At 38.2% G+C, this 14,594-nt stretch overlaps 1 protein-coding gene across 2 annotated transcripts in view; it reads right to left on the minus strand.

Annotated features, from left to right (window-relative positions):
* NTNG1 (netrin G1) overlaps window positions 1–14,594 on the minus strand; it is a 427,667-nt gene that overhangs the window by 83,156 nt on the left and 329,917 nt on the right. The window contains exon 4 of one of the 2 annotated variants that reach the window (XM_036767766.1): window positions 3,598–3,624. The exons of the other annotated variant lie outside the window; for it this stretch is intronic. Coding sequence (XP_036623661.1) covers window positions 3,598–3,624 — 27 coding nt within the window. The remainder of the gene's footprint in view (window positions 1–3,597; window positions 3,625–14,594) is intronic. 2 annotated transcript variants of the gene reach the window in all.

Raw genomic sequence — 14,594 nt, forward strand, 5'->3', positions numbered from 1 at the left:
GATAATCACCCACACAAAGCTATTTGCACATCAGGCCAATCCTTCCCATGTCTAATTATATACTTTATAACATACTGTTTAGCATAATTAGTGAAATTATGCTTACAGGACTAAGGATCAGATAATATGGGTTAGAAGGCAGTGATTAGCTTTAACACTAGAAAAACCAATACAAACTATTCATTAGATCACCAGTGACAACAAATGAATGTTTTGATAGAACTTTTCTATTTACAAGTGCCCCAGCAAGCATGATATAAATCAAACCTAATTGAATGGTCACCATATTGAGTGAAGAAAAAACACAGATCATATTGCTCAGAGAGTTGGGAATTATTGGGGGATTCATTAATTGCTGACAATATCACCAGTAATCTTTCAGCCATGTGGCCAAAGCATGCTGAAAAGATCAGCATTGGAATCGAGCACTCCTGGGATGGTTGGAGGCCCTGCAACCTAATTGATAGACAACAGCAGGTACAAATGACCTTAACGGGAAAATTGTTACGTTTTTTTCAGGTGATCAGAAAGGATGACTATTATATTTTTGCATTTGATCTTCAATTACGTTTTTAAAAACATTCCAGATCTATATTAAAATTGCAAAAGATACGAAATTGCTTTTGCACATATATAAAGTGTACATGTACATATACATTGTATATACATGCACACACATGTATACTTACAATATATACTCCAATAAATGGAGATATTATGTATTTTCTTGAGGATATTCTTTGATCACCACATACTCATAGGTGCTATATCTGTTGCGATGGCATCTTCTTTGTATGTTGGTGAAATTCTGTTTATTGATTCCCTCTTCTGGCTAAAGGGAAAAGCCCTGGAAAATACTCAAACCTAGATAAAACCACCCCCTCCCTCTGATTCACCCCCTAAAAACTCCATCCTTGTGCTTTCTAGGAACAATTACTGATTTTCTGAACAAATTCCTGATCTTTGAAGAGGAAAGGAAGTTACAACCTCCTATACCCCCGACCCCATCTCTGACCCAATGCAAGCAGAAGCATTTATTCCTACAAAGAGGAAGAAATGTACAGGTATCACTAAAGCAACTTCAAAGAATTTATTCTTTGTAGGATTCTTGGACTAGTGGATTGGATACTTACAGCCAGGTTGCTTAAAGTGTGCCAAGGGTGTGGGCTTTGGTCCTATCACACCAGGAAATGCTCACATTTTGCCCACAGGGAAAAAGATGGGAGATTCTGGAAATATCCCTTACACTGTGAGGAGCTGGGCTGGATTTGAACTGAAGCCTTTGGGAACAAGCTCTGTGAAGGGCTTTAATTGTTAGGAATCAAATTTTCCTAAATTCTTGATAATAAACGTTCATAAGCTTTCCAAAGTCACAACAAACCATCCTTTCAGGTCACCATTGATTACAAAAAGAAAAAAAAGGATTCAGATTTCCCATTTAAGTGTTTATCAAAAGGCCAACATCTGCTGATGCTCAGAGATGGTGAATGTGGTGGAGACAGCTTTATGGAGTGTAAAGCGAGCAGTACAATCAGAGAGCCCATGCAACACATAACTGACACCAAACAGAAAGAAACAACAGTCTACCTCCCAAGAGCTACTTTTCCATCTCTCCATTTCTGAAACTTTTGACAAGCTGATTACAAGTCCCTATAATAGTTTCAAAAGTGTTCCTTTGCTGGTTCCCTTTTCCCATAAAAGGCATGTGCAAATGCATTGTTAAGGTCTGAAAGCAGCATAGAGCTGTGCATTTGCAGTTAGGCAAATGCCGAGGGAGACACGAAAACAGAAAAATTAGGCTATTAAAACCGAAGACTTCCATTCGCAAGTCTGTAGCCTTGATGTTGCGCCACTTAAGGCTGTGGAGGGAGATGCCGTGGCATTAAGTTGGTAACTAAATGGATGTGAAACACTACTCCGATTTACAAGTAGGCCAGTTTTGATGACATTTAACATGGTGTCTAATGTTTAACAAACCTGGACCCAGGCCTATTCACGAGCTTACATAAACTGGACTGATTTATAAATGGAAAGGCCTGACCATGCATTTAAGATTAAAGCAACTATTTGATCCAAATTATTGGAGTATTGCTTTTCAGCTGAATGTAGAGTATTACAAATCTTCACCTGCCATCGCTTACATGCTGATCTTCACTGCCCAGCCCAGAGCCAGTGACGAAAGCCAAAAGGAAGTCAAGGCAGTGGCGGGGGGGCGGGGGGAGATATCTTTAGTTCAATTACTCTGTGTTATCTAAGCATTCTCAGTACTTTATTTCTAATCAGCTATTCAGCTTTCGTACAAGGATTGTAGACATCAGCAAGCCAGACAGTATGATATCTATAAACTACATAAGATACTGCTTTGAAAACCACTTAGATATTCCCTTAATAAACTCTGGTCTTTGGGAATTGGCCTATATCCATCTCTTTAGATGTAGAGGAATTGAATAGCTTGAATCTCTCAAGCGAGATCCATGGAGCCCAACAATACATGCTCTGAAACTGCAGAGGGGAAAATGCCCTCTTTTGCCAACTCTGTTGGGAGAGGGAGTGGGGGATGGGAATGGCAAGGAAAATTTTCCCTCTCAAGCTTATACCTGTCTAAGGCTTCTAAAAGGATTTCTAGAACTTTGCCTTCTGATAAGTCAGGTCTTAGAATTTGGCTAATTACTTTTGCTCACTAAAAAAAAAAAAAAAAAGAAAAAGTTAAAAAAATTTATATTTGAATCATCACTTCCACCTCTCCCCCCTGCCCCCCCCCCAAAAATCAATGAAGACAGTAAATTTTATCAGGATCATTGTGGCTGTATGAAGTGGACATGTGGATAATTGTGTTTTATTTGCTTTTGTTTGTTTGATTTTGTTTTTCTGTCTTTAGGCATTCAAAAGAATATTAGCCCTCTACAAATCTCAAAAAAAAGCCTGCAATACAAAATGCATAGAAGCCCTTTGTTTCATAACATTTTCCTTTTTTGTCTGATTAGTAAGTTTTAGTTTTTCATTGGTAGTTATCTGCATAACTCAGGTTTTTAAAAAATAACAGCAACAAAACTTTCTTTTTTCTTATTGTTTTATTTGAAATCCTATGAAAATAGGCTTGTGTTAAGCATTGCATTAAGAGGACAATTTAGTTTGTCAAAAGATCCCTGACAAAGGTAATTTTGTAGTTCTGGCCTTTTGTGGACAACGGAAAGTCATTTATGAGATTATGTCCTCAAATGAATTCATAAAACTGTTTTTCTTATATATATATATATATGTATATATATATATATAAATATCTTGTAATGCCCCTCCCCCATCTATTTAAATGTTACACCTAGTGAGGGCAATGATTAAATCTTACTCAATTTTATTCCTCCTCCCTTTCCCCAGTGCCTAACACAGTGCTTTTGAATTGAATTGATTCGAATTGAATTATTCCACCTGGACTGTCATAAGGACTCTAAACAACGTTTAACTGAGAAAAATAAAACCCATTAAGACTATTTCAAGAAAATAATATCCTGAAATCAGAAATGGATGCTGGGAAAATAGACCTGAGGAGCTAAACAATAAAGCAAAGCTATTCTAGACTTGTTTCATGATTTTACTTACTACCAATACTGGAAATACTGGGGATACCTGGGGAGAAAGAAGACAACAAAAAAAACCCATTAGCCATATATTAACACAGGACTAAAAATCATTAACATTATATCAAGAACAGTTTCCTTATTACTATTTCCTTATCACATTCAAAATACTAAAAACAAAAACAAAACAAAACAAAAACCCTGAAATATGGAGTGGAGCTACACAAAGCCATTATTTCAATTCTAAAGTACTTGTGCTCTCAAGAGGTAGGAAGCCATGAGCCAGAGTTCAGAATCAAACTGCTCTTCCCAGAAGTGAAATGGGCAGTCCAAGTACCCTTGGGACTTGGGTATTAATACCAAAGAGCCCGTTAGCTCAGCAAAACAGTTGCTGAAAAAGATTTATTATCTGGGTAAGACTCATAAAACCATGCATGTAAACTGGTGGGGTACCTACCCAAATATTTTAACCCAAGTCGTAGATTTTTTAAAAAAATGTATTTATTATAAATTCCATAGGTCAGCTGTTGAAAATCATTTGGGGTTTTATTTGATTAACTGCACATAACCACCATTCTTATTCCACTTTTACTTGTCAGTTACATGGATTAAGCTATGTAATAGAAATTTAATTGAGCAGAAGAATACAAGAACGCATAAGGTTGCTTATATTGATCATCCACTTCATTGATTTTTTTTTTCAGCTCTTACTTCAATTCCCCAGTTGCATTACAGAGGTGGAACCACTTCAGAGTGTGACTGGACTCGGGATCAGATTTGGCCCAAATCTAGTCTTTATGCTGAACAAAACTCCTGATGAGATAATTCGCTAGTTCAGCAAACTTTACTGAGCACAGCCTCTTAACTTGTATCATCTCCACTGGGTCTCGACGGCTCATGGCTCAGTAGATAGAGCACTGGAACTGAAGTCAGGGAGATCTGAATTCCAATTCAGCTTCGAATTCTTACTGGCTATGTAAGTCAGGGAAAGTCACTTAACTTCTGTTTGTCTCAGTTTCCTCGCTATAAAATCAGGATAATAATAGCTGTAGAAATGTTTATTCCTCTCCACTCTTTTCGGTGTTACTGATGTTTGCCTGTAAATGGGTATTACACAGGATTTTTATTAGACTTCTACCTGATTTGTAAGTTCTTCTGAAATCTATTTCCTAAATAGTGTGAGTGTGTGAATAAATATACACATATGAACATAAACACACACATATACACATACGTATGTCTATACAGATGCATGTGTTTATATATGCCTATGCATCTTTGTGTGTGTATCCATAATATTTATGTATGGGTATATATACATATATGTATATATGTGTGTATATATATGCACATAAGTATAAGTGCATACATATAATGTATGTATATGTGTATATATGTGTGTATGAGATAGATGATAGATTGATAAATAGATGATAGATACAAAGATGATAGATAGACAGATAGATAGATAGATGGATAGAGAGGTAGCTCTATACACACATTTCATGTGTAAATGAGGGGAGTAGGCTTCCTGACTTCTACAACCCTTTTCAGTTCTTAACTTATGGGGCTTTCATATGTTTGGTCTGGACCTGTGATTTTATTGGCATTCAAATGCCTTGTTTGGAAATGCCCCACACTGATGCAAGCTGAAAATTAGTTTGCAACTTATACTCTTGGACAATTGCCTGGGCCACTGAGAGTTTAAGTGACTTGAGCAGGGTCACATGGCTAGAATGTGTAAGAGGCATCATATGAATACAGTTCTGCCTGACTATAAGACTGGTCCTCCAGCCCCTATTCCCAGGCTCTTTAAATATTTCTTTTAAATGTAAGCATTTGTTTTGGCTGCATAGGACATTTACATGTAGATGCATTTTCCTTTGTGTTGGGAATCACAGAATTTTAGAGACAGAGATTGATTAGAGACCCTTTAATCCAACCCATATTTTTCTACAATGTATGTAACCAGTAAGTATCCAGCCTTTGTTTGAAGACATTCATTAAGGGGAAACCAAAAACCTCCCAAAGAAGCCCATTAAATTTTTGGGAAACATGGACAAGTTATAAGGCAGTATAATTTAAATATTGGATAGTCAAATAATATCTAAAATTAACATACTGAGATAAACAACCATTTTGAAAAAAAAAACAGCCCTTATGCCTTACCTAGAGTTTTTTTTTTCTTTCCAAACCAAGAAATATATTTCTGCACCTTTTGAATGTCCCTTCAAAGCTCAATGCCAATGCATACAAGCTTGGGGGAATGGATGTTTGATTTCAGATACTTCACATATGTACCATCTCTTATGTCCCAATTAAGCCTCAAGTTGATTGCTGACCATTACTTAACTGAAGCTAAGTTTGGGTTGGAAAAAAAGATCCCTTCCCTATCATCTAAAATCTCCAGGTTGCAGATTTGAACTCCAGTATATAAACTAATTTTAGACCCGTATAGATTTCTATGTCAGGCTGCTAAAGTCTCCTGCTGATGCCTTGGTAGAATATCTCTGCAGCAGCATGACAGTGTGACCTCGTATTGGGTCTTTTTTCCCCTTTGCAAATCCCCTGGTGAGGTATGATTGCAGCATCATAACTCCAACATCAATGGCCAAAGCTCCAAATTTCCCAATGATTGAAAATCCTGCTCTGCTGCAAAGAACAGCAGGCCTTTTGCAATCCTTCAAAGGGAAGCGGTGTTATGGTGGCAGAAATAAACTTTTCATGTGTCTCCCAACTTCTATGGAGTTAGAGAGACTATGCATAATGGAAGACAAAGTTCTCAAGGTACTTTGTCAGATCCATTACAGTGCAAAAATAAGCAAGCCCTCACTGTGGCAAGTGCTGCAGTGGAATCCTTTACGAAGATGCCCAGGGTTTTCATTCCAGAAGGGTTATCAGTGCAGGTGACAAATGTTGATCATTCCAGCCTTGCAGACCTTACCCACACAAGGTAAAAGTGTATTCTATTATTACCAAGCATTGGCTCCTGAGGACTGAATCCTATTCCTGCCTTCTGACTTGGGCTTTAATTACAGAATTTGGGGCACCAGAAAGGATCTTCCTCAAAGAACATCCAGCCCAACAACTTCTACATATAGGAGGAGAAACTGAGGCCCAGGATCACATTTAGAATCATATAATTGGTGGCTGGATCAGAACCAGAGACATACATAAAGTGTGGGTAGTGTAGGTTGGCATGCACCATGACCCGTGCAAAACCTACAAGTAGGAACAAACCCACATCTGTGCTTAAGACCCAGTGTTATTCCCATAATACCACAATGCATTTCTCTGTGGCGTTCTGTGGGAGTCATTTCATATTATACAACTATAAAATGAGAATCACTCAGAAAAGATTGGGATTTAAATTGCTCATTTTAGTACAAATCTTTGTAACATTCCCCCCAAAAGTTACTTTTTTCAATCTCTATTTTGGTTATATGAAAATAGATGGTATATCTGGTAAGAACTCAATAGCCCCATTGAATAGCAGGCTGTAAAAAAGGATCCCTCAGGCAGGAAACAGCTTTCAAATATTTAACAAGCCCAAACTTCCCTGCAATGACCAATAAATCATGTGCTAGTTACACTGCACTGGTTTCCTTTACAAATGCTAGAATTTTTCTGGGCCTGGCACCAGTTAAGGGATGAACTTAAGTCTATCCCCATTACAATACATGTCTCTCTAATCAACAAGAATGTAGATCAGAGTTATTCAAGAAAATTGTATAGCTTGATATTGGGGGTGGGGATGACCACACAGAATTTTAATCACACTGTATAATTGAAAGAACCTCATGAGGGAGATGACCACCACAGATGGTGGCAATAATCCCTAATCAGAGATAGACTAGAGTAGCTGTTATCTATACGAGACCCATGGCTTCCAGAGGTATGACTATCCCCTCTGAGAGTGGCCAGATAATTCAGTACAGGGGACCCAAAATGTGAGGATACAAGAATGTTAGAGCTGAAAGAACTGGTGGTTAAGATCCAGTTCAGCTCTGTCTTCAAATAGATGAGTAAACTGAAGCTCAGAGACATCATCAGATTGTAAACCCCTTGAAGGCAGGGACTGTCTTTTAATACTTTTTGTATCCCTGGACCTTAGCACAGTACTGGGCACAGAGGAGGGAACTAATAAATATTTCTTGACTGACTCACCAAAGTGTCTTACACAAGTCTACTATTTGTGATTCAATATAATGTACCATTTGCTATTCTAGGTCTTTCACGATATGCTGATATAGTTCTTGTAGAGAAACTAAAACATGGGTGCCCATGGCTTTGGATCAAAGGCTGATTATCAAATCCTGAAGGACTCTAGTGCAGACCTCTCTCCTTGGGTAGAAATGTCATGTCAATTTGCAACATTTGTACACTTTGATCAGCTCAAGGGCACCACGGGCCTTTGTTGTTGTTGTTCAGTTGTGATCCCATTTGGGGTTTTCTTGGCAGAGATACTGTAGTGGTTTGCTGCTTCCTTCTCCAGCTCATTTTGCAGATGAGGAAACTGAGGCAAACTGGGTTGACTTGCCCAGGGTCACATAGCTAATAAGTGCCTGAGGTCAGATTTGAACTCAGGTCATTTTGATTCCAGGCAATTGGGCCCAAGTGCTCTATCTACTGCACCACTCAGCTGCCCTCTTCAACTACCTTGTACCAAAAGAAGTGGGGAAAAAGCTACGTAGTTGATAGAAACACGCAATTCTGGCTTAATTTGATTTTTTTGCAGAAATATTGGGTTACAGCTAAGGCACTGGAAATGGACTAATGGCTCATGACCAGCCATGTTATGGCATCCTACAAACTGTACCAGTAAAAAATGGCAGCTATGGACATATTCAGTCTTAATGAAGTCAATATGATTGTAGCCTCCAAATAAACACTGCTCTTACAGAAGGAGCGTCGTTCTGTTACCCATCACAACTCCCTCTGTGAATCAGTGAATGTTTTAGCAGCTTTCCATCTGGAGGAGAGCAAAAGAGATAAAAGCTTTCCATGCTTTAATTTGGGAAACAAAACGATCCCTCTTGTAATAATTAGATACGCAGACACATACTGGATGGGTCTCTATGATTGTCCTGGTAGTTAGACGGTGGCCCCAGGGAACCAGCATCTTTAAAAGGTTTTTCAGAGTGAGTGAGCACAGAAAAAGCATTTATCAAGAAGGAGTGTGATCTAGTGGAAAGCTCACAGGACTTGAGGTCAGGAGGACATTGTTCACGTTCTACTTATTTGCCCCGTGGCTATGGCCAAATCTATTTCCTCACACCCAGTTTCTTTATCTGTAATGATGCTTGTGCTCCTATGGTTGTTATGAGGAAAATAGTTTGCAAATATCATAGCATTATAGAAGTGTGAATTATTGTTATTTTGTTATCATTATTATTATCATAACATCCAGCAGATTCACAATGTGAAGGAAATCTTTTTAAAGTCCTTTCGCTGCTCATTCTGCGGTCCAAGTTACAGTTGGTTTTCTCCCAGGTGAAATAAAAGTCTTCTGAGAAATTAATTGCCGAAAGTTCAGTGACAAGGAACATCTATGATCTTGGAATTATCAGGAAATTAGATTTGGGGGTACCGTATTCCTAAAGATTACAAAGTTGAAGAGGACAACACAAAAATAAATGAGTATGAGAGATTCATGTTTTCATCATCCACCTATTGTGGATATTGTGAGAGATACATATTGTGAAGTACCTGGAGACAAAATTAATAGCAACAATAATAATGCTAAGTAATAATGACAATATATACATTTAAGAAGGAAAATGTAAGAACAATTAAAATATCTCATCATCTACAGTGGGGAAATTGAACACTGGGGAAAATTAATAGGTCATCAGATTTTTAATCATCTGGTTTGGATAATAATAAATGTTGTGAAGAGTGTTATGTTTGATTGATAGGATCATATATTTAGAGATAGAAAAAACCTTAGAGGCCTTTAATTGAACCCCCACACTTTATAGGTTTTATAGGGATCGAGGGCAAGAGAAGCTAAGAGACTTGTCCAAGCTGGTGCAACCGATAAAAATCTGCAGTGGAATTAGGAGCCAGGTCTTCCTTTCTTCAAATCCAACACTAGCCCGGGGGGGGGGTTGGGGGGGGAACCTGCAGCATTGAGGCCACATATGGCCTTCTAGGTCCCCAAGTGTGACCTATCTGTGCTCTAGCTACTATGTAATGCTGCCTCTTGAAAGCTAACTTCCTTCATTCATGGACTTTGGAGATAAGAGACAAGCAGTGCTTAGAATATACTTTGACTAGCATAGCTTTTAACTCTGTCTCACATGACATTTTTATCAACAGGAATGGAAGAATGATAGAGGTCATATTACTCTTAGATGAGTACACGTCATGCTGAAGCTCTCTCATCCGGAACTTGGGGTAGGGTGGACTGAATTGGGGCAGGGAGTGGGGCGGTATTAGAATTGATCTTAATGCCTTCATTCATGGGCTGGGGAGTAGAATTTAGGAAATTCTTATTAAAAATAGGAGTGATATCAATTTGGGCTATTTTAAGTACCTAAAATAATGGTAGCTAGCATTTATACAGCACCTACTATGTGCCAGGCACTATGCTGAGTACTTTACAAATGTTACTTCATTTGATCTTTACAATAGTAAAGTGTTCAGGAAACTGAGGCAAATAGATGTTAAATGACTTATGCTAGGTTACACAGCTTTTAAAAGACAGAAAGGGAAACAAATTTGACAATTTAGACAAATGGTCCATCAAATATGGAAGATAGATATAGAACTGAAACTCAGGAGAGACTGTGGATATGTTTATAACTTGATCGATCTTGGGAAAGTGACTTGATTTTAATGGGCTTTATTTTCCTATTTGTAAGATGAAGACATTATACTAGATAGCATCTAGGTCTATCTAGCTTTAGACTGATATGCTTATCTAAATTTGGGAATCATCTACCCAAAGAAAAGTTGTAGGGAGAAAATAAATAGAGAGAAGAGGGTCAAGCATAGGGCCTTTGGGAACACTCAGATTTAGGGTGCAGGAGGGTAGTCAGTCAGAGAAAGAAACAGCAGTAACCATATTGTTGTTTGTCCTTTGTTTTCTAAGAGGACCAATGATATCATAGGTGATGTCTTGACTTGTGGGGAATTGGCTTTAAGTGAGGCACAGTTGCATGAAGTCATCAGCCTCATTCTTTCAGTCATCAAAGCCCAGTGACCGGACAAAAGTCAAGACAACTGGTGATGGCCCAGGATGTAGTGTGTGACTGTCACCTTTGAGGTCAGTGGGATGGGCCGATGAGAACAATTGGCCATGAAGGTGACTTCTCCCAGTAATCTAATATGTATGAGAAAAATCAGAGGATTCTAGAGTCACAGAAGTTAAGGCAGCAGAGAGGAATCAAGAAATAGGGAGTAATATACACAATATGCACTGGACGAGAAATAGAATAAAGTCGACCCAGGAAGTGAAAAGGGGATATTGGGGAAAGCAGTTTCAATTAACTTATGAGGTCAGATTATAGATTGCCATGATCTGAGGAATGAATGGGTGGTGATGAAGTAGAGGTAGTGAATGTAGGCTTCTTTTCTTAAAAGTATAGCAGGGAAAAGGAGAAGAGATATACCTTAAGAGCTAGATGGTGGCTTGGGGGAGGAAAATTAGAGACATTCTTATATATTTAGGAAGCAGGAAAGTATTGGGTAGATGGAAGAGATATTCATGAGAGAAAGAGATCGAATAATAAATGGAGAAAATTCCAAATGGAGATAAAGAGCTGGAATGGAAGGTTTAACATGACAAAAGAAGAAAGCTATCTCTTATCCAGCAGCAAAGAAGATGGTTGAAGAACATACAGAGATTGTGATGTGTGGAGGATGGGAGAAGAGGGAATTTCATGATGCATGTTTTCTCGGGATAGTAGACAGAGGCATCATCAGCTCAGAGAAAGGGGAGGCAAGGCATAATTTGGGGCTTGAGGAGAGAGGAGAGTATCTTAATAGCTGCTGTGGAGAATGTGACAGGGAGTCATTCAGAGATAAAGAAAAGAATTGTCATGTATAAGTGAGGGCCTAATTGCTTGTCCTGTCTCCCTAACAAAGTGGTTAAAAGCATCAAATGGGATAACCTATGAGAAAAAGATTTGAATACTGTAAAGTACTATATAAATATAAGATATTATTCCTCTGCCCCTTTAATCTCTTGTACTACATGGAATCTCTATTACAGTTTTGGAACTAGGAACTGGGCCTCAGCTTCCTAGATATGTGCTGAATGGGTATATAGGCTTGGGAATATAACATGTAAGATAACTTGAATAAATCTTAAAGCTATAGTGTCAGAGTTTAAAGAAACCTTAGAGGCCTCTGATCCCCATATTTTGGCCTAGATAAATTAAGCTAGTGATCCAAGTAGACAGAATCATAGAATATGAGAGCTAGAAGAGGCCACTTCACCTAACCCACAATAAAAGGAATCCTCACTCCAATATCCTTGACCGGTGATCATCCAGCCTCAGCCGGAAGGTCTACTAGGAAGGGAAACCCACAGCCTCTTGAGGCAGTCCATTTCCTTTTTGGACAGCCCTATTAGGAAGGTTTTCCTGACATCAAGGCTAAATCTCCTTTTTTTTTTCACAACTTCCACTCATTACTCCTGGTTCTGCCATCTAAGCTCAAGTAAAACATATCGAATACCTCATCCACATTGTATCCACAGATACAATATCCACCATCCACGCCAAATCTCTTCTCCTATCCTGAAGTTGAACAACCATAGATCATCAACTGTTGTTGATATGAAGGACTCAAGGCCCTTCCCCATCTTCATGGCTTTCTTCTGGATGCTCTCCAGCATAAAAATGTCATTAAACTGTGGGGCCCAGAATTGAATAGAATATCCCATATGAGTTTCTGGGAAAGTATAGTAGAGTGGGGCTATCACCTCTCTATTTTTGAAAGTTGTGCCTCTCTTAATACAGCCACAGTCAAGTACTGTCTACTTTATGGCAGATCACACAGCTATTTCGTTAAGAGTTAGGATTAGAAGCCATGTTCTAAGTTAATTTGTACTCTTAATTTTTTTTTAATCTTACAAGCCAATATAGTTTGATGTTCTAATATTAAGAGGTAATATAATAAGCTAGAGATATATACAACATCCTATTTGGGGGGCCATGTTATAAATAGAACATTGGAAAACTAGGGGACATCTTGAGGGGAGTTTAGGGGAGCAAAGGAAACCAATGCTATTGATCATAGAAAAGAGGAAACTTCGGCGGACCATACAATTATAGGATTTTGGAACTAGAAGGGATATTAGCATCAATAACCCATTCCCTTTGTTTTACAGATATTAAGGGCCAAAGGGTCAAAAGTCACACAGAGAATTAAGACTAGAAGAGAGCGCAGTTATCCTTCTGTCGGGATAGGGCTCCAAATGGTCTAATCATTGTAACAGACTGTCAACCCTTCAATTACATCATGCTGCTTTTTTCAAATACTTGAAGAGTTCCAAAAGGGAAGAGGGAATAGGCTTCTCTTCTGTCATGTCGAACACCAAACTAGGACAAGGTACACAAAGAGATATTTCAGCTAAGGCTTAGGAATCATCACTGTTAGTGCTATTCAGCACTGGAATGGCAGCCTCAAAAATATTGGTCTTCCCATCTCTGGAAGTATTCTGGAATTGGATTAAAAGACCTGGTATTTCTAAAGCACTTTAAGGTTAAAAAGGTTCTTTAAATGTTTGATTTTATTTGTTCTTTATAATAAACATGTGAGGGTAGGTGTCTAATTTGCAACAGAAGAGACTAAGATTCAGAAAATTTAACTCCTCTAGGATCATACAGAGTGTAAATTATATTCTTTCTGGTCTTCCTGATTTCAACTGCAGCACACTCTATCCACTACCCTTCACTGCCTGGTTGAGGGTAATTGTCTACCAGGACACTGGATATGAGATTTCTTCTTTGTATAGGAGTTTAAAGAAGCTGACTCTAAGATTTTCTCAACTGTAATATTCTGTAGGTTACTTCTACCTTGTTGAGAAATGAGATATTTTGTCAATTTTTGATCTCCACATTTTTAAAAAGGTTCATGAAAATGCTAGAAGATATAAAGTAACAGCAAATACACTTGAATGTATAAGAGTTGTGGTTTTTAAAGTTAAATAACCTGATAATGAGCTTCAAGAGTTTGAAAGATAAGTTTTACGTCACTGACCAATTGTTCTCTCCTCCTAATGATTAACAGATCAAGAGAAAATGTGGTTAAATTCCCATGAAAGGGTTTGGCTAAAAAGAAAAAAAAACAGTGGCTCAATTATCAGGGAACAATTATGGAGTTGGAAAAAGAAACTGAGGCACAGGTTTTGCAGTAAAAAATAAAAGGCTCCGGGGTTATAACGGACAAGAGAACAGCTCCAAAGAACTCCATGCTGGTGGACTTGACCATTATTTTGTGCTCAGAAGACCTGCCCTCTTCTCTCCTGTTAACACAATTGAGAAACCAGAGCATCAGTGTTCCCTGAAGGGGAAGGCCGTTCAACACTCCCCAGAGAGTTTTAAATACTGGGCTCGAAAACTTCTGTCAGAAAAGAGGTTAGGCATGTAACCACAGGGGGTTTTATTAAATGACCCCTTGATAACCCTTTCAGCTCTAGAAGTTTTTGATACTGAGCCACTGAAGGCTTGTTGAGCCTCCATTAATAAAGAAACAAACAAATCCACCACCACCCTCATCCTGAAAAATCAACATATTTGGTCAAAAGAGCTTTAACTAAATTAATTCCATGAGCTGGGCTGGCAGTTTTTCTTGTTCACAGAAAGAAACAAAATGCCCTGACAGAGTGGAGAATTTTTTTGTTTTATCTTTTGAAGATTCATCTTTTCTTGCCTTGTAGGGATTTTCTTATAATTTTATGCCCCTACATTTTGAGGTTTATTACTTGGCCTATTGCTCTTACATTTAACTTAACAGGTTTCTAGTTTCTGTAATATTAATTTTTTAATTTGTTTTCTTAAAAAGTTT

The sequence above is a fragment of the Trichosurus vulpecula genome, chromosome 7 (assembly GCF_011100635.1).
Source record: "Trichosurus vulpecula isolate mTriVul1 chromosome 7, mTriVul1.pri, whole genome shotgun sequence".
Taxonomy (NCBI): domain Eukaryota; kingdom Metazoa; phylum Chordata; class Mammalia; order Diprotodontia; family Phalangeridae; genus Trichosurus; species Trichosurus vulpecula.